General features: G+C 41.9%; 1 protein-coding gene across 1 annotated transcript in view; it reads right to left on the bottom strand.

The window, feature by feature from the left end:
• Positions 1-3171: 3171 nt before the first annotated feature.
• Positions 3172-25312, bottom strand: part of GRIA3 (glutamate ionotropic receptor AMPA type subunit 3) — a 430530-nt gene continuing 408389 nt past the window's right edge. The window contains exons 14-16 of the mRNA XM_033945127.1: positions 16762-16876; positions 12467-12714; positions 3172-6460 (exon numbers count right to left, since the gene is read on the bottom strand). Coding sequence (XP_033801018.1) covers positions 12469-12714; positions 16762-16876 — 361 coding nt within the window. The 3' untranslated portion in view covers positions 3172-6460; positions 12467-12468. The remainder of the gene's footprint in view (positions 6461-12466; positions 12715-16761; positions 16877-25312) is intronic.

Here is a 25312-nt window from a genome sequence, read left to right on the forward strand (position 1 = left end):
GTTAGGCACGCTAAGTAGAGAATGACACAGGGACAAATTTTCCCCCATCCCCGTGGGAACTCATTTTCCTGTCCTGTTCTTTTCCTGTCCCTGCCCCATTCCTGCAAGCTCCGTCCTCATCTGCACAAGCCTCAAACGCTTTAAAATCATAAGTGTTCGAGGCTTGTGCTGTTAAGGCAGAGCTTGCAGGAATGGGGCAGGGACAGGGACAACAAAAAAAAAACTTGCGGGGATGGGACATGAAAATGGAGTTCCTGTGGGGACGTGGAAAAATGTGTCCCCTGTTTCATTCTTTATAAGGAACTCTGCTCCGGGCATTTCTTCCAGAAATTAAGCACTGTGTGCACCATTGCATGGATATGGAAACATAACCTATGAAATGAGGTGCACTTCTATTGTACTGTGGTATTTCATGTTCTTCAAAGTCATTTTCCTCCCCTATTTATGATGCCGTTGTACAGAGCCATGGTGAGGCCTCACTTGGAGTACTGTGTTCAGTTTTGGAGACCACACTACCGAAAGGACGTGCTGAGGATCGAGTCGGTTCAGCGAACGGCCACCAGGATGGTCTTGGGGCTCAAGGATCTCACGTATGAAGAAAGATTTAAAAAATTGCGGCTGTACTCACTTGAGGAAAGAAGAGAACGGGGAGATATGATTGAAACATATAAGTACATCACGGGACGCATCGAGTCAGAAGATGATATCTTCTGGCTCATGGGACCCTCGACCACCAGAGGGCATCCGCTGAAGATCAGGGGAGGGAAGTTTCATGGCGACTCCAGGAAGTACTTCTTCACCGAAAGAGTAGTGGATCATTGGAACAGACTCCCACTCCAGGTGATAAAGGCCAGCAGCGTGACGGATTTTAAGAGAAAATGGGATACTCACGTGGGATCTTTAAGGGAGTAAATTCAGGGGAGGGGATACTTGGAATGGGCAGACTTGGTGGGCTATAGCCCTTTTCTGCCGCTTTTTTCTATGTTTCTATGTTTCTGTGATGGCAGATAAAGGCCAAATGGCCACAGCATCCACTATCTCCTCCTCTCCCTATTGGCTAAGGCTCTTAACATTTGCATCTCCTCTTCCTATTGGCTAAAGCTCTTTACATCTGCATTGTGAGGTCATAGGGCTTTATGGTTATAGAAACAGACTCCCACTCCAGGTGATAAAGGCCAGCAGCGTGACGGATTTTAAGAGAAAATGGGATACTCACGTGGGATCTTTAAGGGAGTAAATTCAGGGGAGGGGATACTTGGAATGGGCAGACTTGGTGGGCTATAGCCCTTTTCTGCCGCTTTTTTCTATGTTTCTAATCAGGAACAGATTTTCTTCATGAGGCTTGTATGAACCTTATATAGTATGAGTGTCACCCCATTCCTTGTGCCAGTTGTATTTTCAACTCAAAGTGCTCCATTGACGTCTGGTTGGTATATGTCATTCTAAGTGTCCTGGTTGGAAGAGAGGGACTTCAAACAAAAAGTCAAAAAAAGGATAGACAAAAACCAAATCCTAATAAATACTACAGAAAACAAGAGTGGTGGATAACAAATGATACCCCAAGATGGTACCAACTCCTAATTTAAGACAGTAAGAGGAGCTATTAAGATGATATTTTATAAAGACATAAGAACACGAGAATAGCCTTACTGGGTCAGACCAAAGGTCCTTCAAGCCCAGAAGCCCGTTCTCACGGTGGCCAATCCAAGTCCCTAGTACCTAGCCAAAACCCAAAGAGTTCCAAAACATTCCAGCATCTCAAAGAATAGCAAGATTCCGGAACCCCAATGAACATTCCAAAGCTGACATTGTGATGTCATAATGCCTCATTCCACAGTGCCTCAGAGCCAACCTCATCAGTGATGTTATAATGGCTTGATTGTCCTATACTTGGCTCACGTAAGAGCATAAGAACAGCCATACTGGGTCAGACCAATGGTTCATCAAGCCCAGTAGCCCATTCTCACGGTGGCCAATCCAGATCCCTAATACCTGGCCAAAACCCAAAGAGTAGCAACCTTCCTTGCTACTGATCCGGGCAAGCAGTAGCTTCCCCCATGTCTTTCGTAATGACAGACTATGGACTTTTCCTCCAGGAACTTGTCCAAACCTTTCTTAAAACCAGCTATGCTATCCGCTCTTACCACAACCTCTGGCAACGCGTTCCAGAGCTTAACTATTCTCCTCCTATTGGTTTTAAAAGTATTTCCCTGTAATTTCATCGAGTGTCCCCCTAGTCTTTGTAGTTTTTGACGGAGTGAAAAATCAATCCACATAGAGGGACATTTTCAAAAGAACGTCCAAATCAGAATAAAGATAGTTATTTATAGTGCCGAGCTCTATGCTTGTGGAGATGGTGCGGTATACAAACCTAAGGTTTAGTTTAGTTTTAGTTTAGTTTATTTATTTATAACTTATAGATTATTATTTGTAGCCCACCCTTAATAATAATAATAATAATAACAATTTATTTATATACCGCAAAGCCATGAAGTTCTATGCGGTTTACATCATTTAAAATACAATAAAAGTTGAAGATTAGTTAAAAAGTAATGGCTAAAAACCCTAAAAATCTGATAATTACATAATATAAATTTTTTTACAAATTAACTACTTAGATACTTCAAAAATAGATGTTTTTAGATGTTTTCTAAATTCCCCATAAATTTCAGTTGATCTAAGGGCCTGTTTTACAAAGCTGCACCAGTGACCGCCGTATAGGTTTAGATTTTGGATGTAGCTCATAACATCCAAAATGGATGTCTAACAGGAAATAGATCAGGATTTCCTGTCTGGCAGCATTCTTAAAGGAATGGCTACACAGTCATCCTTGCAGAGCAGGACAGCAATTGTGAACCCTCCAGGAACAGAAAAATACATACTGTATCTGAATGTACATCACTTCAATAGCCTTCAGGTTTACAGGTGGCTTCTATATTTAGGGACAGTATGCATTTTTCTGTTTCTGGAGGGCTCATAATTATAAAAGAAAGAAGAAAGACTAAAAAGGTTAGGGCTCTTCAGCTTGGAAAAGAGGCAGCTGAGATATGATTGAAGTCTACAAAATCCTGAGTGGAGCAGAATGGGTACAAGTGGATCAATTTTTCACTCCGTCGAGATAGATGAATTATAGGAAGTAATTTAACTTTTGGTAATTAATTAATTTGGTAGGGAGGTGGGACTAAGCTGGTGATGTTATAGGAGTTGGAGAAAGATGTTTTCTTTCTCTTAAAGATATCCCAGTATGGGAGGATGTACTCCACTATCTGAGGCTTGTCCCTAATATAACTTTCAATTAAATTTAAATTAAGTATCATTATAGTCTCGATTCTTCAGTCCTTTTTGATTTCTTAATGGTGTTTTGTATATTTATTTAATCAAGTAAGAATTGGAACATCTTGCTCATAACATCCAGAATAATCTAGATTTTCTTTTTGAGAATGGCTGTGAGATGGACACTCTAGCGATTTTTACTATTTGCAGAGACTCTTGGCGTGACACATCATCTGTTTGGTTTTATATTATCTTTTTCAATATTTGTTGTGACATATGTTTTTTCCTTTATCTACCATGGACCCCTGATGAAGGTTGTCCGAAACACGGACCGTGTTGGGTCCTCTGTTTGGTAAAAAGGTTTTAATATATAGTTTGCTTGTCACAATAAAATTTGCCTACATCGTTGTATATATCTGCAGTTTTGGTTTGTTTGTTCCTGCACAAATATCCAGGCAGAGCAGAGGGGGAATCTAGTTAGTACACTGGACTTTAAATTAAGGGACTCCAATTCATCTCCCACTTTAACTCTTGTATTTTTGTAATTGTGATCCCCTCCAGGAACAGAAAAATACCTACTCTACCCGAATGCACACCACTTCAATGTCCTTCAGGCTTGCAGGTGGTTTCTATATTTAGGTACAGAAGGTATATTTCTGTTTCTAGATGGCTCACAATTAAAAAAAGAACAAACATTGAGCTATAGCTGGATTTGAACCAGGGTCTCTTGGTTTAAGGGACACTGCAATATCCACTAGGCTACTTCTCACACTTGCTTCTTGATTTTCTCAGAATGCCTAAAATACCTGAGGCTGTCATAGAGCCCGGTATTCCGTTTTAGCTTCTCCAAGGCCAGCGCGAGCAGCAAGTGGAAGATGATGCTCAACGCCAGCAAACATTTCAAGGGGATACCAGAGGTGGGGGCCACTCAAGTGGCAGGAAAGAGCAGGGCCACTTCCCCTGGTGCCAGCCTCCCTCGCTATCATCCCTGCAGGAGTCAGCTGTTCAATCAAAGCAACTTCTTTGTTTTTCACCCTGGACATGATTAAAAGAGGTCTAGCTTAGGCTGTTCTAAATCTAGGCCTTGGATGTTTCTTCCTGTTTGAGCATCACTGTTGGAAGTTCAGCTTTTTTTAGGCCCTTGCTAGTCCTGGCAAAAACATGCTTCCTTACTATTTGGAAGAACTGCAGTATTTTAAGAAGCGACACCCCCTCTTTCTTCTGTTTCTTTCCCTCCCCTCTTTCCCGTCCTTTACAAATTTTTTATTTACTTCAATGTATTTTTTTTCCAACCTAAACCTATGTATCAAACCTGTCTAAGTCTCGTCAGTCAATTATGTAATATTTAGTAAATGACCTTTTATTTTATAGAACTATATTTTCATTTTAATACTGCAATTAACTTTGTAATTTTACTCTGTAAACTGACCAGATACTTGCAGATGGTCAGTATATCAAATATAGAACAAACTTGGTAAACTTGGTGTTGGACTTTTTATTTTCTGCCTTTCCAAAATTGCTGTTTGGATGTTTTTGGCAGATAGATTTTTTTTTTTTTGGGGGGGGGGGAGGGTATTTTGAGATATCTATTTTTTTTTTTTAATGAGCACCATTATTTCCAAATGGAGAAGACCGGGATTAGTAGTGAAATCTGCTCAGCAGTGGCTGATCCACAAAAAATATTCCAAAGGCGCAGGAAGTTACAAAACATTCCAGAACATTCTAAAACATTACAAGCTTCTCTAGCCTCAGTTAAGGTCAGTATCCATGACTCCACAATAAGGATGACACTGGACAAAAGTGGAATTCACGGGAGAGCAGTGAGATGGAAGCCAATGCTACATTAATTCTCATCTCATATTTGCAATAGCACACCTGGATGATCAACAAGCCTTTTGGAATAATGTTCTGTGGACAGATAAGTCAAAAGTGAAACTCTTTGGATAACACAGCTCCCATTACGTCGGGCATAAAAGCAAAGACAACATTCCACACTAAGAACATCATACCAAGTCAAACACGATGGTGGTAGTGTGATGGTGTGGGGATGCTTTGCTGCTTCAGGACCAGGAATTCTGCACTGTGCTGGAAATTTTTAAGGAGAATGTCCAATCATCTGTCTTTGAGCTGGAGCTGAGGCATAGTTGGGTTATATAGCAAGACAATGATCCAAACACAAAAGCAAGTCTATATATCCAAAAGGCTGAGGAGAAACCAGATTAAAGCTCTGGCCTGGCCTGGTCAAAGTCCTGACTTGATCCCAAGAGACATGCTGTGGCAGGTCCTGAAACGAACGGTTCATGCACAAAAATCTAAGAATGTGTCTGAATGAAAGCAGCTCTGCAAAGAGTGGACTGAGATTCCTCAACAGCTATATGAAAGGCTGATATCGAATTATGGGGAGTGTCTGATTGCAATTGTTACTGCTAAAGGTGGTGCAACCAGTTATCAAGGTTAGAACTGATATGTTCCTTAAATTAAGTAATAATTAAAAAATTGTGCTATATGTTTACTCAGGTTCTCTTTGTCTAATATTACATTTGTTTAAAATCAGGAATCATTAAGTGTGACATATAAGCAATAATAGGTGAAATCAGGAGGGGAAAAAACCGTTTACACATCGCTGTACCTTACTGGGGCACTATTTGATGTCCATCCCTATGTTTAATGCAGGATTATTATTATTAATTTTTTTTTTTTTTTAAATAAAGCAAGTGTTAGTGGCTCTCAGAAGCCAAGAGTGTTAGCCCAGGAGAGCTGAAATGCCATTGGTTTATCAAGAATTTTGGAAACAGAGACATTCCTAAACTATGCAGTAGTATCAAAGAATGGCTTTTGCTGTAACTGACTTCTTGTACAAGAACGTTCCCTCTCCCACCCCACCAGGTATGAACCATGTCATGGTACCCATTCCTTGGTTTTGTTTTTACATTTTTTTTTTCAAGCAAAGCGAAGGGATGTTGCAGGGATAACTTGCATTGTTGTGAGTTGTAGATTGTTCCATAAGGCACTGAAGGAAAACTTTCAGTTCTTCCTAATAAAAGTTAATTGCACCATCAGCAATTTTTTTTTGAGTCATGCCTGAACACCAAGGAGAGAAGGTAGCCCAGTTCCAACGGTCGAGATTCTACGAAGTGGCCACTTTCTTAGATGCTCCTCCTGCTGTGTGCCTTCAATAATTAGCGATCTATGAAGAAAAAGAAAAGACAAATGTGAGATCTCATCAGATTTCATGTGAAAGTAAAAGATAATGGATTGGCAAGGGGATGGTCAAGTCCTGGGATAACCAAATGAATGAACACGAATAGTGGGCCTCCGGAAAACCAGACATATTTATGGCGCTCAAAGACTGCAGCTGCCTTTTCTTAGAATGGATTCTTGGATGATGCGTTGGCATCTTTCTTTCCTCTAAATTCATTTGATAATAAAAATTACTATTTCAGTTTTCACATGTCAGTTTTTCCCGCAAAGACGTACATGTAGCCATCTCTGGGATGGAAATTTTGAAAGCCTGTGGCGTCTTCTAAGGAGAAACTGTTATGATGGCTCAACAGTCGACTCAAGCTCACAGAGAAGGCTCATAGCAAAGTAATTATTCTGAATCCTCACCAATGGGCTTTCTCAAGCTAGTCCTGGAGAACCCACTGGCCAGTCTGGTTTTTTAGGATATCAAAAATGAATATGCATAAGCCAGATTCATTGATGTTCTTGTACATACATGTTAGGATTGCCTATCCTGCTCCTAAATTACGAGGATGGTTGGAAAGGTTTGGCACAAAAAGCAAATTAAACAACATAGTCTCCTTTGAGAGCTATACAGGCAGTCCCCTGGATTAAGAACGAATTATGTTTTTAAAGCTGTTCTTAACCCTTTCAGGACCAAGGGACATATTTGTCCCATAACTTTAAAATCCTATAAATTTTGATTGGGATAGTCTACAGTTCTAAATTTGATATGTACGGATTCCATATGATACTGCCTTTATGTAAACAAACTGGTTCCGACATTCATTCATTAGCGTCGTTGCTAGATTGACGAGAAGATTCACTTGCCACACTGTCCATAAGCCAGAAGTGTGATTTTTTTAAATAAAAATAATGATATTTCACAAAAAAAAAATCAATTTTTTGGCATCTGCAAGCCCTTTTTACCATAAAAATGTCGTCAAAACCACAAAAATTGGCCTACGATCCTTATGGTCCTGAAAGGGTTAAGTCAGATTTGTATATACCTCAGAACTTGCAGATTTTACAATTCTTGCTGTTTATTTCTGTTTTCAGCTGAAAAATGGCTAACTATCCTAGTTCCAGTGTTCCCTCTAAAGTACAGCACGCACACCCATACACTGTTCTTAATATTATCATGCATCATTCCTGAATCTGCTATAGAAGAAGTGCAGGAATCTATACCACTGGAAATACTACTCAGTGATATTAAATGAAAAAAAATCACTTGACTTTGAGAGTAGGTTTTGGAAGTCTTTCTTTTCTATCAGGGTGAACTATCAGAGTTCTGCTAGTGGGTAGTAATAGCTAGTTTAGGAATGGCTAGTGGGAGACTGAGCAACACCCGATTTGATTATTTCATTACTCTGAGTTTGAACTAATTTGAATACTAATTTGCATATGATTTCCAATTGAGAGACCTTTCTTTGTGCCATTTGAGGATTTCTAAGACTTGACCCATTCTGATGTAGACCTTGGGAACTTATAGCAAAGACCAAGAGACTACATTTTGTTTACTGGGAGTTTCTCACCCTGATAAGGAAAAGGACCTTGAGGAAGGACCTTTGGAGGATCTTGGCTTTATTAATAGTGGGAGTGTTCTCTAAGCAGTTTTCTTAGAAGTCTGGTTGCTCTCTAGGTTATTCTTCAGGGAAAACAGGAGATGATTAGTGACTTGAGAAAATCCTGATGGCTGTCTGGATGGGTATGATCACAATATGCTTTTACATATTTTTAGTGGTTGGGTTTTTGACTGTTCACTTTTATTTTTATATAATTTTTTTTCTGTTATTTGTATTTATTTAGCATACATTTAATTTTATGAATATGTTATAGTTCCTTGATACAGGGAAAGGCTGAATATGGTCCAGGTTGGATTATCAATAAACATAATTTATTGATGACTCCTTACATCCGTGGTCAAGAAAATTCCTCATTTTCTTGTTGTGGCTCTTGATGCTGTTCCCCCCCCCCCCTCTATTGTGATAACTATGTGATAGTGCCAGGGTAGTTGCTAATCAAGTTTATCAAGTTTATTATGCAATTTGATTAATCGCCTATTCTACATTCTAGGCGATGTACAAACATAAATGAATAAATAAAAACTTGGGATAATTGTTACATAGACAAATAATTACATAATTACAAAAACTTACAATCATGAAACACTAGGAAATATATATTTAAAGGGTTACATTCTGTATCAAATTCTATATTTCAGGATAACAACAAAAGGAAGGGAGTAAAGTACAAATAAGAAGATATAAGGTTAAGAAGGAATGTAAAGTCATTTATTAACTAAAAACGTCATTGAAAAGGAAACTTTTAAGCTTAGTCTTGAGTTTAGTTAAGTTCTTTTCTTCTCTAATATAGAGAGGGAGATTATTCCAAGATTGTGGGGCGGTCACTGAAAAAATAGTAAGCCGTCTAGTGATTTTCAGCTGCATTATGTGGCTAGTGCTGGAGTGCCACTCATGTTTTGCAGCAGCACTCTATGGACAGTGTTGGCCTGGTCCCTCATGATTTTCAGTGGCATTACAGTATCTGGATAGTGCTACTGAAAATTGCTGGATAAACCCAGCCAATAGCCCTTAAGCAAACAGCAAATGCTGGTCTCCTGGCACGTGCTTTGAAACATTGACCTGCTGTTCTTTTTTTCTTTCAATGGAAGCATTTGGGGCCTGATTCTATAAACGGCACCTAGATGTTAGGCACAGTTGACAATCAACTGCTAGGCAATGTTGATGCAATCATACCTAGCGGTGCCTAACTCAATGTAGGGGCCAGTAGGTGTCATATTAGGCGTCAGTATATTAGGCCAGGGTTTTCTTCGCCTAATTTACTGGTTCCTAACACAGATACCTCCTAATGCCTAATACGACGTATAAGGAGAGACTTGAAGCCCTGAATATGTATACCTTAGAGGAAAGGAGGGACAGGGGAGATATGATTCAGATGTTCAAATACTTGAAGGGTATTAACGTAGAACAAAATCTTTTCCAGACAAAGGAAAATGGTAAAACCAGAGGACATAATTTGAGGTTGAGGGGTGGTAGATTCAAGAGCAATGTTAGGAAATTCTACTTTACGGAGAGGGTGGTGGATGCCTGGAATGCGCTCCCGAGAGAGGAAAATGGTGGAGAGGAAAATGGTGACGGAGTTCAAAGAAGCGTGGGATGAACACAGAGGATCTAGAATCAGAAAATAATATTAAATATTGAACAAAGGCTAGTACTGGGCAGGCTTGCACGGTCTGTGTCTGTATAAGGCCGTCTCGGGGAGGATGGGCTGGAGAGGGCTTCAATGGCTGGAGTAAATGGTTTAGATGGCTGGAGTAGGTTTTAACGGAGATTTCGGAAGTTGGAACCCAAGCACAGTACCGGGTAGAGCTTTGGATTCTTGGCCAGAAATAGCTAAGAAGAAAAAATTTAAAAAATTTAAATTGAATCAGGTTGGACAGACTGGATGGACCATTCGGGTCTTTATCTGCCATCATCTACTATGTTACTCTGTTAAATCATTCCATGCCCAAACTGTGCCCTAACCATGCCTACTTTTCAGGTAGGCGCCAGTAGGTGCTTCAATGTAGATGCCTACAGGACGCCTATCTGAAAATTAAATTTTTTAAAAATTGTTTTTTATTTGGCTTTTAACTGCTTTTCAATTACTGTGCCAATTAAATTAGTTAAGAAAAAAATTAAGGTTCCCCTTTTATGACACCATATTAGGCTTTTTTATTGCCGGCTATGGTGGTATTAGCTCCGACGCTCTCAGGAAGTCAGTGAACTTCGACGCTTTTATCACCGTGGTCGGTGATAAAAAAGCATAATGCGGCTTCATAAAAGGGGGGGGGGGGGTAAGTTAGGCAACTCAGTAGGTGTGCCTATCTAGGCACCTGCTGGCAGACATCGTTTAAAGCAGGGGTGTCAAAGTCCCTCCTCGAGGGCCGGAATCCAGTCGGGTTTTCAGGATTTCCCCAATGAATATGCATTGAAAGCAGTGCATGCAAATAGATCTCATGCAGATTCATTGGGGAAATCCTGAAAACCCGATTGGATTCCGGCCCTTGAGGGCCGGAATCCAGTCGGGTTTTCAGGATTTCCCCAATGAATATGCATTGAAAGCAGTGCATGCAAATAGATCTCATGCAGATTCATTGGGGAAATCCTGAAAACCCGACTGGATTCTGGCCCTCGAGGACCGACTTTGACACCTGTGGTTTAAAGAATCAGGGCCTTGGTATGGATTTGCACTAAGGTAGTGGTGGGTGGTTTGAATAGACTGTTTTTGGCATAATCGGTATTTTAATCTATTTTTAATGCTTATTCATTGTTGGTATTTTAATCTCTATTTTAATCATTTATTATTTGTTTTAATTATATGTTTTTGCACATTGCTGAGAGAAAATTTTCTTGGATGAGTGGTACAATAATTCTTTTTTTGTAAATAACTAATTATTAGCAAATCTATCCTTATGGTGTTCTTTATAAATGGGTGAGTTCCCCTGGATAAATGATATCTTGGTTGCTTCTGCATTTTATCAGGGCTTGGACCATTGCCAAACTTCAATCCTAGTTACAAGTAGGCTACTTTTGAACTGTATATTTGTAAAGCAGTGATTGATGTACAGAAAAAGCTGCACATACATTTGCCTGGGTTGAGGGGAAGTGTTCTTGGTGGTGGGTTTAGGGAGGGGTTTGAATTTGCATGCATATTCAACCATATGTGCATAAATTAATCCAGAAAAGTTTTGCATGGTAAAAATAGGCACGGATGCAAGACTAATTTTCTAATGGGGGCACATGTATACATTCATTTTGAAAATTCACCAAGGTCTCTACACAGAAAAGTGTGGGCCATTTTGTTTCTGTATTGGTGCAGGTACAAAATTAATCCCTCAGTGTTCTGGTGTCTAGTTTCAACTCTACAGTATACAGTAATAGACTTTGTGGGCGCATTCTGGTTTAAAACCAGCAGAGGGAGCCCAGCCAACTGCAGAAAGTAAATGATAAATTAGTGATTCCCCTCTCTCCATCAATTGCAGATGTAATGGCAGAGCTTTTTAAAGGCCTATTAGGTAAGCCAAGACTTCTGACGGAATAGTTTATAACACTCAGCAGCAAAGGAGGAGGGCCATGGGATCCTTATAATAGCAATAACAGCAGCAGAGGGAGTCAGCAGGAACTTCAAAGAGTTAAAGATAAAGCTGCAGGAGCAGCCACATCCCAGGTTAAACTGGTGCTGCTGGATATAGTCAATTAGTTAGCTGGATGTCTTATCTGGTTAACGTAAACCTGCTATTTGTCTTAACCTAACTTATGCCTTAAGGCTGCCAACTGGATCCAGATTCACAGGACATGGTTGATCCGGTCCTAGGTTTACCCCATAGCATGCTGTTACTTGTAGTCTTGTTTTTCTTAGGGCATGCAATAGGGAAATCAGAACTACAAGTCCCTGTATGCATCGGGGTAAACCCAGGTCTGCCTCAACCCTGTTATGTGAATTTGGATCCAGTTGGCAGCCTTAAGTGGTTAAGTTAAACCAAGTAGTGCTGAATATTGGTGTCATCCTCTTGCCCCCCACTCACCTGCCATCCCCATATTTAACCAGTTAAGTTTGGATGGACACTGAACTGCCTGCCCAAAATTTAACTGGAATGTAGGATGAGAGGAACTGAGATTTTAAAAATGATTTATTCAGATAGCTTCTAAACTTACCTGAATAAATAACTTTGATATTGACCCAATCTGCTTATCCTAAGAAATACATACCATCAATGTGAATTTTAAGAGCAGCATTATCACCTGAGAAACAAAAATATATCTGGCACTTCATCCTTAAGAAAACAAGAGGTATTGCTACAGCCTTCTTCAACGGAACTGAGAGTGCCCTCCCCCCCACACACACACACAAAGGGGCTCAGTGAGGCCAAGACTAGGTGTTTTAACTTACAAGGGCTCCACCATACCCTTAGATCTTAACACTTTCTGTTCCATACACGTTGTATCCTTCCCGATACGTGGCATAATTCTGAGCACTGGTGGCGGGGACAGGCTTAAAAGTTTGCGAAGTCTTTGTGAGTTTCATTCTTTTTGACTCTGCCCGGCTCTTGTAACAGAACTCAATCAAAGCCACCATCATGGCGAGGCCAAGACCTCCGACAAGAATATAGAAGACGCCAGCCACATTGCTGAGGCTCAGGGCACTGGTTTTGTCCTAAGGAAAATGGACAAGATTGTTAGTTGTACTGAGATCCAGGGATGCAGCTGGAAGCTTAATTTGCACTGCTATTGCTTGCCCTAGAATTATATATCATCTGAAAATGTGTCCGTAAGTTGATGTTAAAATTCTAAGTCAGGACATCACTGGTTCAAATACTTTTCATTTTGCAACTCTTTATAATGTGCTTTTCAAATGTCTGGGGATTCCTAGTGGCTCCTTCCCAAAAGAAGGGCATCTGAGCATTGATCCTTTCACCAATGGGCTGACAAGGCCTATAAACATCGCTATGTTCATATGGCATCAGGATATAAGCAGGTGCCTTGCCTCTATCAACAGACTGTGCACCAATAAGCAGAGGGTGGACAGCTCAAACTTGCTTAAAACTATTCAAAAACCACAATAGTTTGTTTGGGGGGGACAGAGAGGACTATATTTTTGCTAACTTCCCAATTATCCTACTCTTTGTTCTAAAGAAAAATCTAGGCTATAGGGAAATAGCATTGTTTTATAATGAGCATTCCAGTCAGAGGAGTGTTTAGAATATAAGCACATATGTTAAACTTCTAAGCCTTATTCTCTATATACGTGTGTATCCTGCATAGCATATGCAGTATTTGCAACTAAGGAAGGCGGAGCCTGGGAGGGCTCGCATTTATGCATGTAGATCAGGGATGTCAAAGTCCCTCCTCGAGGGCCGCAATCCAGTCGGGTTTTCGGGATTTCCCCAATGAATATGCATGAGATCTATTTGCACGCACTGCTTCCATTGTATGCCAACAGATCTCATGCATGTCTATTTGGGAAAATCTGACCTGGCGAGGGCCGAGGTTGGATGCCCCTGCTGTAAAGGAAAGTAGGCATCTGCCTTCCTTTGCCCTGTTAGACAGCAGCTCCCAGACCTGGTCCTGGAGGCAGCCCAAACGTTTGGGTTTTCAGGATATCTTCAATGAACATTCACGAGAGAGATTTGCATGAATATTCATGGTGGATATCCCGAAAACCTGACTGCCTGGGGTGCGTCCATGACCAGGTTTGGGAACCATTGCTGTTATGGAATTAGCCTCCTCGTGTTTAGCTTACATGGGAACTGTCTATTAATACTGTCAAATATGATCTATTACTGTGTAAAACCAAAATAGAAAGTCATATGTATGCTACATGTATGTGAAAGACTGATGCATTCTGTTGGGTTATCATTTAAACGTCTAAATTTTCATTTGGGATACTCTACTGCAGTGGTTCCCAACCCTGTCCTGGAGGACCACCAGCCAGTCAGGTTTTCGGGAATAGCCCTAATGAATATGTATGGGACAGATTTGCATGCCTGTCGCCTCCATTATATGCAAATGTCTCATGCATATTCATTAAGGCTATCCCGAAAACCCGACTGACTGCTGGTCCTCCAGTGCTCTACTATACATCTCTTAGCAGCCTTGTCAAAACCTCAGCTAATGTGTAAATGTTGCAGTAGCAAACCAATTCAGAACTCAATCCAAATGAATGCCCCCCAGAGATGACGTGGGATCCCCAGTTCCATAATGTTAGTCACAAAAGATTAAGGGGGGGGGGGGAAGCAATCCACATATAGGAAAGCTGTTTTCATGCTTTCAGTGGGATGGTTGGTTGACTCTGGGGCTCATTTTCAAAGTAACCCATGGCACTTTGTGTGTCTAAGGCAGGGCTGCTCAATTCCGGTCCTCGAGATCTACAGGCCGGCCAGGTTTCTCTCCCCCCTTCTACACATAAGTTCATGTAATCCTTTTTCTTCTTCTCTACCCACTATTTTAAGTTCTTGTAAACCGTGTCGAGCTCCATTCTCATGGAGATAATGCGGTATATAAACTTAAGGTTTAGATTAGATTAGATTAGATATCCACCATGAACCTGCATGAGAGAGATTTGCATACCAAGAAGGCAGTGCAGGCAACTCTCTCTCATGCATATTCATGGTGGATATCCTGAAAACCTGGCCGGCCTGTAGATCTCGAGGACCGGACTTGGGCAGCCCTGGTCTAAGGGCTTTGAAAATGAGCCCTATTCAATGTATCTTCCTAAGAGGCAAGCTGCTGGATTTTTAACAGCACTGACCAGTTGTGTACCCAGTGGCATAGTAAGGGGGAAGGTGAATGCTCCGGGCGCTGGCACATCGCCTTTCTGCCCCATGCCCCGTGTGTGCCTTTACTTTCCCCCTCAACCACACCTCTAACCCTTCGCCGGAGTGAGCAGCAGCTCCAGCTTGCTGCTTGCGCCGGCCATGGCGCTCCCCCTCCGACGTTACTTCCGGGTCCCGTGACCAGGAAGTGATGCGAGAGGGAGAGCCGACGCCAGCGGCAAGTTGGAGATGCTGCTCATGCCGGGGAAGCTAAATGGTGACGGGACTCAAGTGCGCCAGACAATCACGTGCGGACAAAGGAGCTCAGACAGTTGTGCACTGGACCTCAGTGCGCTGGATTAAAAGTTAAATTTAAAGCACTCTGAGGGGGGTAGTGGGGTGGGGGGAACACCCCCCAGTTTACTTAGAAGTGTTGGTGCTGCCATTGGGGGGGTGGGGTTGGGGGAACCCCCTCCACTTACAGAGGAAACTGTAATTTTTCCCTAAAATGGAAAAATTACACTTTCTTCTGTAATGGGGGGAGTCCCCCCCAGAACTCCCCAACGGCAGCGCCAACACTTCTAAGTAAGTTTGCCCCACACACAAACCCTCAGAGCGCTTTAAATTTAACTTTTAATCTGGCGCGTTGACGTCTTGCACACATTTGTATGAGCGCATTTGTCCTTGTGCGATAGTCCCGCGCGCTTTCATCTTTGTACCAACTAAACAGGTGTTGGGGGGGGGGGGAAGGAATAGGGCACACATGGGGCAGAGAAGAGGGCAATGGGGGCGCTACCACCCCTGCGCCTTCTACCCTCGCTATGCCAGTGTGTGTGCCTAACGCTTTTTGCAGGGCTTCTCAATCCAGTCCTCGGGACACACCCAACCAGTCAGGTTTCCGGGATACCTACAATGCAAAGGCATGAGATAGATTTGCGTACAATGGAGGCAGTACATGCAAATTTATCTCATGCATATTCAGTGTGAGTTTCCTGAAAACCTGATTGGCTGGGTGGGTCCATAAAGTAGTTTCAGTAAAACTACTTTATGTCTGATAGATTCTATGTTATCATTGAGCTTTACGTCACTGTTTCTGCCTCTACTGCAGGGGTGTCAAAGTCCCTCCTCGAGGGCCGTAATCCAGTCGGGTTTTCAGGATTTCCCCAATGAATATGCATTGAAAGCAGTGCATGCACATAGATCTCATGCATATTCATTGGGGAAATCCTGAAAACCCGAATGGATTCCGGCCCTCGAGGACCGACTTTGACACCTGTGCTCTACTGTGTTGCATTTGTTCTTATGCTACATCTACATCAGGGGTCTCAAAGTCCCTCCTTGAGGGCCGCAATCCAGTCGGGTTTTCAGGATTTCCCCAATGAATATGCATTGAAAGCAGTGCATGCACATAGATCTCATGCATATTCATTGGGGAAATCCTGAAAACCCGAATGGATTCCGGCCCTCGAGGACCGACTTTGACACCTGTGCTCTACTGTGTTGCATTTGTTCTTATGCTACATCTACATCAGGGGTCTCAAAGTCCCTCCTCGAGGGCCGCAATCCAGTCGGGTTTTCAGGATTTCCCCAATGAATCTGCATTGAAAGCAGTGCAAGCGCATAGATCTCATGCATATTCATTGGGGAAATCCTGAAAACCCGACTGGATTGCGGCCCTCGAGGAGGGACTTTGAGACCCCCTGATCTATATCTATTTGTATTTTCAGATTAAAGATCAAACAATTCCTCAGTTTCTCTGTGCAATCCTGGAATACTATCGTCTGCCACTGGGACGTGTCGAGACTGGGACTACGGCTGTCACTAATGTCACCATGAATCAAAATGTCGAGACTGCTCTTGGAAATCATTTTTTTTGAAAAAGTATGAACAGTGGATTTAAAAAAAACATGTGATTTCTAATCAGTACAAAAAGACCTTCTGCGACTGACCTTACTTCCCGAGTCCTTGGCTCCACATTCACCCTTATCGTACCACCATTTGTTTTTCAGCTTGTCTAAGATGCCTTGTTCACTGAGTTTCAATACTGCAAGGTTTACAGGAGTTCTTCACGTGGGAAATAACATAAATAACATTATATTATGTTATTTTATGTTATTCAAGCTTTAAACTACTTTAAAACTCTGGAAAGCGATAAGGCAGGGATCCTGGCCACAATATCATTACACTGCAGGCAACCTGATCAACACTATAAGTTCAATGCTAGAGCGATATCATTTCTACCAGGTCCTGCCCATATCGCTTTGAGTAATCGGCACCCACTGTTAAGTAGCGATAAAATGAAATGAATTGCTTTAAAGAATGTTCTTTCTTGTTACAAGCATTGATAACTCACGGTAGCCTTCGCTGGTAATTTGAAAACTTTGATCTACGTACAGGGATCTCAAAGCCCCTCCTTGAGGGCCACAATCCAGTCGGGTTTTCAGGATTTCCCCAATGAATATGCATTGAAAGCAGTGCATGCACATAGATCTCATGCATATTCATTGGGGAAATCCTGAAAACCTGACTGGATTGCGGCCCTCAAGGAGGGACTTTGAGACCCCTGATCTACAAGGATTCCTTATCCTCAAAGAGACGGGAAGCAGAATATATTTTTTTGCAGATGCACGTTTTTTGTCAGAATGAATGCATGGATTACTACTATTTATCATTTCTATAGCACCGACAGTGTACGCAGACAGTCCCTGCTCAGAAGAGCTAACAATCTAATTTGAGAGACAGGACGTCTCAGGGTTGGGGAGATTCTGGTAGAGGAAACGATACAGTGGGCAGAGGTATCCGACAGCAGTGAGTGGGAGCTATGAGCTGAAAGCAGTTTCAAAAAAGAGGGCCTTTAGCTTGGATTTGAATACTGCTAGGGACGGAGCACGACGTATTGATTCAGGCAGCCTGTTCCAGGCATACGGTGTGGCAAGAAAGAAGGGACGGAGTCTGGAGTTGGCAGTGGAAGAGGAGGGTACAGATAAGAGGGGCTTGCCCGATGAACAGAGATAAGTGAAGGGAGATACTGGGGGGCTTCAGAGTGAATGCAAGAGGAGTTTGAGCTGCATTCGGAAATGGATGGGAAGCCAATGAAGTGACTTGAGGAGAAAGGTAGTGACCACTCAGTGGTACACTGTATCACCGCATAATTATGGATCACAATCCGAGTTCACTGTTATGAGCTGCAGTTGAGTTGATGGATGTAGACAAGCAATTGTGGCCCCAAAGATTTCTTTTATTGTATGGCCGTTATCACATTTTAAAACTGTTAGATAAGCCACCCCATGTTACTAGCCGTGGCTTATCCAACAGTTACTAGTCGAAATGAGGCGGGCCACGGCTTATCTAGAGTAGCTGAACTTTTAAAAAATCATCCCCCTTAAATACCTCCCTTGCTGGACGGCTGCCGGCTACCTCCTCCAATCTCGTGGCCAACGGTGCGGGGCAGGAGCGATCTTCTCGGCATCCAGTCTGGCCCCCGCACCGCTTCCTGAATGGCTGCGGGACTCGCGAGACTGGAGGAGGCAGCCGTCCTGCAAGGGAGGTATTTAAGGGGGATTTAAAAAGCTATAATCAAAGAGCCACGAATACAGCATTTAGTAAGATTTAGGGGTCCTTTTATCAAGCTGCGGTAGGGGGGTTTAATGCGCGTAATAACTCACGTTAAACCGCCTGCCGCGCTAGCTGCTGACGCCTGCATTGAGCGGGCGTTAGTTTATTATCTGGCCGCGGGGGTTAGCGCGTGATGAAATGTCCGACGCGCCAACCCCGCCAGCGCGGCTTGATAAAAGGACCCCTTAGAGTCTGCCAAGTAAAATTTCATTCTGAATTATGGGCAAAGACTTACAAATGCTAACGAAGCCAATGCTGAGTGGACTTGATTTTCATCTCAAATGGTGGCAAATATTCTTTCTTAATGATCACCTGAAAGCTAGTGTCACTTCCAACGTTCTGATGCAACGTTCCTTTATTTAAAAGTTGTTTTTTTTTTTTTTGGGGGGGGGGCACCTTGATTTAATTAACCATCAATAGAAATGACAATATTTTCCTTTGTGGGTGCCAGCTGCTGCACAGCTGTGACGTGCCCCGAGAGAGGTGACATATACCTCTCTGTTTGCTGCGTCAGCTTTTTGGCGGAATGGTTACGGACGAAGCTTTTAACCAGCATCTGATGGCATCGTTTCAAGTCAGATGCATTACTTCATGGGAATCTGCAGACACTGCGCCAAATGCCTTGTGATATTACTTATCCATCAAGGCCACCCACGAGAACAGGAGCCAGGAAGTGATGCGCAAAGCAATGAAAGCAAATGCCACGAATGATGAGCATTTGAAAAATAGGTACATTAGATAGATGGTGAGCCCGCCGGGACAGACAGGGAAAGATGCTTGAGTACCTGAATAAATTCATCTAAACCGTTCTGAGCTCTTTTGGGAGAACGGTACAGAAAACGAACTAAATAAATAAAAATAAAAAAATAAATAAAACCAGTGTGCGGGTAATTCTGTGCAGGTCGCTTAAAGTCAGGTGCCGGAATGATGTGCGCCAAGGGCTGGATTCTGCAAACGTTGCCTAAATCGGCAGCCGGATGCATGTCAGTCATTTGACCATGTTACACCGCTCTTGACTGAGTCACATTGGCTTCCTGTTGCCCATCGTACGGCTTTGTATTTCATCTTTTATAAAATCAATAAAACTAAAAAAAAAAAAAAAAATTTTACTCTTAGTTTTAAAAACATTATCTACAAATGAACCCCAATTTATTAATAGATTACTTATTCCCCATAGTACATCACGTTCTTTAAGATCCACCAATCAAAAACTAAATCACTAAAAGTTATTGGAACTCGTCGTCCTGATATTTTTTCTGTAATAGCCCCACAATTTTGGAACAGTTTGCCCCAGTATCTTAGGGAAGAAAATGATCTGAAACAGTTTAAAGGCATTTTGAAGAGTTTCCTTTTTAAAGATGCGTTTAATTTATAAGCTTAATTAACGATTAATATTAAATTTTTTTCCTTTTTTATCTTTTTATTCCCCCAATATCTACCCTACCTGTTGTTTTTACCATTTATGTTCTCTTTTATATATACGATTGTAGTTCTACCCTTTCTTCCCCTGTGTATCTGTTAGTTTGTATGACATTATTTATTATTTTGTATGATAGTATGTCAAATCTATGTATCCTTTTATAATTAATCTGATGTACTTATCTTTTTTTTTATCTGTAAATCGCTTAGGAAATTTAAATTAAGCAATTCAATAAGTCAAAAATAAACTTGAAACTTGATGCTTGGGTGCCGTTTAAAGAACTGAAGCTAACGGCGCCTACCAGAAAACTTAGGCATCTGCCTAAGGTTTTTAATGGCTTACATTGTAGACCTCCATGTTCTTTAGTGAATCGTGCCGCACGGTTCCTAAGTCCCGCGCCACCCCCTAACCACGCCCACTTAGGTATAAGGTTCCATGAGGTGTCCTGCTGTAGATGCGATTCTGGTGCCTACTTTTTTTTTAACAAGTTTTTAATTGGTTTTAAATAGCACGGTCCATTATAACGCCAATTAATACAATGCCTACCAATGCCTAACTTACAACGCTGTTTACAGAATATGGCCCTACGTGCGAATCCTGTATCAGCAATTCTGCACGCAATTGCTCTTAAAGAATACTAGCATAAGTCCGCAGTTACGCGCCTAACGTCGGGTGCGAGCACTTGTGCTAGTGAAACTCCTGGGGGGGGGGGTCGTCTACTCAGTGAAGCCAGATTGCAAATGCCATTAAACGCTGCTTCTATAAACTTAAGCAGATCCATTTGCTTCATCTGCTTGACCAAACTACTCTCCGCTTTCTCATTCATTCTTTTGCAATCATCCGTATGGACTACTGCAATTCCTGTGGTAAGGAAACAAGGCAGCCGATCTACTAGATCCAATGTCGAACAGAAGACAAGGACCCAGGAACATTTTTCTAACACTGGGGGGAGCTGTTGTGCGTCACCAGTTGATTGTATGCTCCTGACACAGCCTTGTCGTCGAAACGCAGTCACGTTGGACACTATCTCCTGGGAGCATTTAAAGCCACTTTTCTTCATATTGGGATTTGATAAGGAAAGAGATTAGGATTTCATATACCGCTTGAACAAGGTATATTAAGTGGTTTACAATCAGGTAGTCATGCATTTTCCCTATCTGTCCCGGCGGGCTCAGTCTATCTAATATGCCTGGGGCAGTGGAGGATTAAGGGCTAGATTCACAAAGCAAACCGATCGTGTACAGATCAAATGGTGCCTACCCCGACAATACAGTATACATCAACGTTCCAACCAGCTGCAATTAAGAGAAACTGAAACCCAAACACCAGAAAATCGGGGCAGAGAATTTATATGCTATTCAACCCATAACTGCCCTGATAGCTGACAGGTAAAAAAAAAAAAGGCTGTTTGCAGATAGGACTCACGTAATAAGGTTGTAATGTGTATTTTCCCCTACTGTGTTTTAGACTACGGATTACAAGGTTGTATTTCATCGTGATGGGCTGACATCTGATAGCAGAGACCAGAGAAGTTAATAAAACATTGCTTTCGACACCTGCTGGATGTACGCAAAGACAGAAAGATGGAAGATGATTTGGCTTCTATGAATATCGTTATGACGCGTTCCAGTCAAGGGTTCTCATAGTGAGCTAACAGTTTTAGTCACCTATTTGTAATTCAAAGAATACATTCATGATGGAAGGCTGGAGAGGAGATAAGTCCCGATGCTTCCTCTCAATTTCTTCAGGGAAAGGGTGATAAGAACATAAAAATTGCCGCTGCTGGGTCAGACCAGTGGTCCATCATACCCAGCAGTCCGCTCACGCGGTGGCCTAACTGAGACTAGCTCTACCTGCATACGTTCCAGTTCAGCAGGAACTTGTCTAACTTTGTCTTGAATCCCTGGAGGGTGTTTTCCCCTGTGACAGACTCCGGAAGAGCGTTCCAGTTTTCTACCACTCTCTGGGTGAAGAAGAACTTCCTTATGTTGATGACTCGAGGAACAGTGCAGGAGATAGAAGCCAAAAGACAGCAGAATTCACAAAAACATGGAAGGCGCACAGGAGGGGGGGGGGAGTATGACTATGTTGCTCCATTACTAAAAAAAAGCTCACTGGTTTCCAATTAGAGAATGACACGGTGACAAAATTCATCACCGTTCCCGTCCCCACGGATAACCGCGGGAAATAATCCCATGTCATTTTCTAGTGTCTATTTCAACCTCGGTCCTTCTACACCAGCATTCTTCAAATCAAAGCTTGCGGGTCAGTGGCTGTGCTTATGTGAGCCAAGGATAATGAAGCCATTGTGACATCACTGATGTGATTGGCTCTTAGGCACTGGTGGAATGAGGCATTATGACATCACAATATCTGCTCTGGATACCAGAGACTGTCATTCTATAGTGTCTTTTTCAACCTCAGTCCTTCTACACCGGCATTCTTCAAAGCAAAGCTTGTGGGTCAGTGGTTGTGGCCATTCATACTCTGATTCTTATGTGAGCCAAGGATGATGAAGCCATTGTGACATCACTGATGTGATTGGTTCTTAGGCACTGGTGGAATGAGGCATTATGACATCACAATATCTGCTCTGGATACCAGAGACTGTCATTCTATAGTGTCTCTTTCAACCTCAGTCCTTCTACACCAGCATTCTTCAAAGGAAAGCCTTTGGGTCAGTGGTTGTGCCCAATTATACTCTGATTCTTCCCTCTCTCCTTATAGAATGACATGAAGATGGTTTCCCGCGGGGACGGGAATGGTGATGAATTTTGTCACCGTGTCATTCTCTACTTCCAATCTATCACAGAATTTCCTATCAATTAGCTCTTTTAACATTCCAAAATCAGACAATCAAAATGACCAGCTTTCCTGGATTCCATATTCCTTATTCTACATCAAGAACCCTAAGATCAACAAATCAACATCTTCTCACAATCCCTTCTCTAAAGATAATTAATACAAGGCGATATGAAATATTTTTGATCACAGCACCCTAGCAATAGAATCACCTATCTATACACTTTCGGGAAGAAAGAATATTAGAACAATTTAAAATTTCACTAAAAAGCTTCCATTTCATTGATGCTTTCGAGAATTAGTTTAACATAATACCTTTTATTTCTTTTGTCCTGCCATTCATGCTGTGATCCTGAAAGAATAAGCATGTCTATCCACCAGGGTCCCCTCCCTTAGGGGTCCTTTTATCAAGCTGCTGTAGGGGTTTAACGCGCGTAGTACCCGTGCTTTAAACCGCCTGCCATGTTAGCCGCTAACGCCTGCATTGAGCAGGCGTTAGTTTTTTAGCCGGCTGCGGGGGTTAGTCCGATGCGCTAACCATGCTAGCGCGGCTTGATAAAAGGACTCCTTAAAGTTTTTTCCTTAATTGTTCTTTTCTCTTTGAAATTGTAGTTCTACCCTCTTCCATTCCCTTTCATGTACGACATCTATAGTTAGTCCATTATATGTTTCTAGGTGATTCATTTTAATGTATATTGCTTTGAATTTATTATAAAAGCGTTTTTATCAAATTTTAATAAAACTTGGAAATGGCACCGAAAATTATACACTGATAAAAATTGGCGGTCCATGTAAAGGGTGCTCCAGGTCACTCATTTTGTACCTCTTGTAATTTTTTGTAAACCGCATAGAACTTTACAGTATTGCGGTATATAAACTGTTATTATTATTATTATTATTAAGCACCAAATTCCGCACTCAACTTTGGATGCGAGAACTTATACCATCCATTCTAGTGTATACTTATGAAGGGAATTTTTTAAAATAAAGTGAAATTCTGGATTCTCTCGTGGCACACCCAGAATCTCTTCAGGTCACCTCGCTGTGCCATGGCACACAGTTTGAGAGACGCTGGTCTAAAGGATGCCCTAGACGCCTTCGAAAAGGTTTCATTATCTCTGCAAAAATGTCCAAGCCCGACAGCGGCACTAATCCCACCCAAACACACACTCTCTTAAGATTTAGTTGTAACTGGAGGGCAAATGACCTACACAATGTCTAAAAAGTCAGTTTTGAAAATTGGCACTTGGCCGTTTTGGTGATTAAAATGTCCAAATACCACTTTATGATGTGTGTTTTTTGGGGGATGTCTTTCTGTTCTGAAAATGAACCCCGCAGGGTGGAGTATTCACGTTGGTGGAGCATGGACAGGCCATAGGCAACTAGGGGACACTCAATGAAGTTAAAACCAATCGGAGGAAATTTTTTTTCACCCAGAGAATATTTAAGCTCTGGAACGCGTTGCTAGAGGTTGTGGTAAGAGCGGATAGCATAGCTAGTTTTAAGAAAGGTTTGGACAAGTTCCTGGAGGAAAAGTCCATAGTCTGTTATTGAGAAAGACATGTGGAAAGCCACTGCTTGCCCTGGATCGGTAGCATGGAATGTTGCTACTCTTTGGGGTTCCGGAATCTTTTGTAACTCTATGGGATTCTGGAATCTTGCTATTATTTAGGATTCTGAATGGAATGTTGCTACTCCTTGGGTTTTGGCCAGGTACTAGTGACTTGGATTGGCCATTGTGAAAACGGGCTACTGGGCTTGATGGACCAGTGGTCTGACCCAGTAAGGCTATTCTTATGTTAATAAAAACCAACAAACAAAAAAATGATGACACCTTTTTATTGCACGAACTTAATACGTTTGAAGTCCAGAGCCATCTTTGTTCAGATCGGGACAATATGAGTAAAAGATGACATTAGAATTATACAAGTGAAGCATAAAAGCAATCCAATGGCAGTCTGAAAGGGAAAGGTGAGGGGTGGTGCAGGGACAGGGAGAGAATGATGGATAATCAGAAGGTGACAACGCAGTATAATTGAATGGCTTATAATGTAATATGAAACAGATTTCTATTAAGGTCTGTCATGTTGATGTCAAAATATTTCACCATCTTAACTTCAAAGGTTTGAAAATTTGCTCTTAGTATTCTGTTTTGTCACCTTCTGATTAACCCACCAGTTCTCGCTCTCCTGCCGTCCCTATGTGGAACGCTTTGATGCTTCACTCATACATTGTGAAATTGCCCAATAAAAAAGCTATCATTTTATTGTTTCTTTTGTTTTCTTTCTGTTTTTTTTAATCTGTAAAGACCCCCCCCCAAAGGGCTAGAACCACTAACCTTCCGATCCGTGTGCGATTGGAGGCAGGCTGAACGATTCACCATGTTCATGCAAATGGAGGTGATCGGAGGCACGCCCCCAACAGACTGCATGGATCAGATTGAACCCTGACAGTAGTGACAGGAGAAGCAGCCTCCTGCCACTGCTGTCAGGGCTCTGACGGGTTTTATTTTCTTTTTTTTTTGATAGGTCCCAAAATATCAAGCCTATTAAAAAAATGAAAAAGAACCTCCCAACCGGCACGGCATGCACCCCCTCTCCCCCTAACAGAGCACACCCCTCCTGACTGCATAGTCCGAACTGACACCCTCGAATTAAAAAAAT

The sequence above is a fragment of the Geotrypetes seraphini genome, chromosome 5 (genome assembly GCF_902459505.1).
Source record: "Geotrypetes seraphini chromosome 5, aGeoSer1.1, whole genome shotgun sequence".
Taxonomy (NCBI): domain Eukaryota; kingdom Metazoa; phylum Chordata; class Amphibia; order Gymnophiona; family Dermophiidae; genus Geotrypetes; species Geotrypetes seraphini.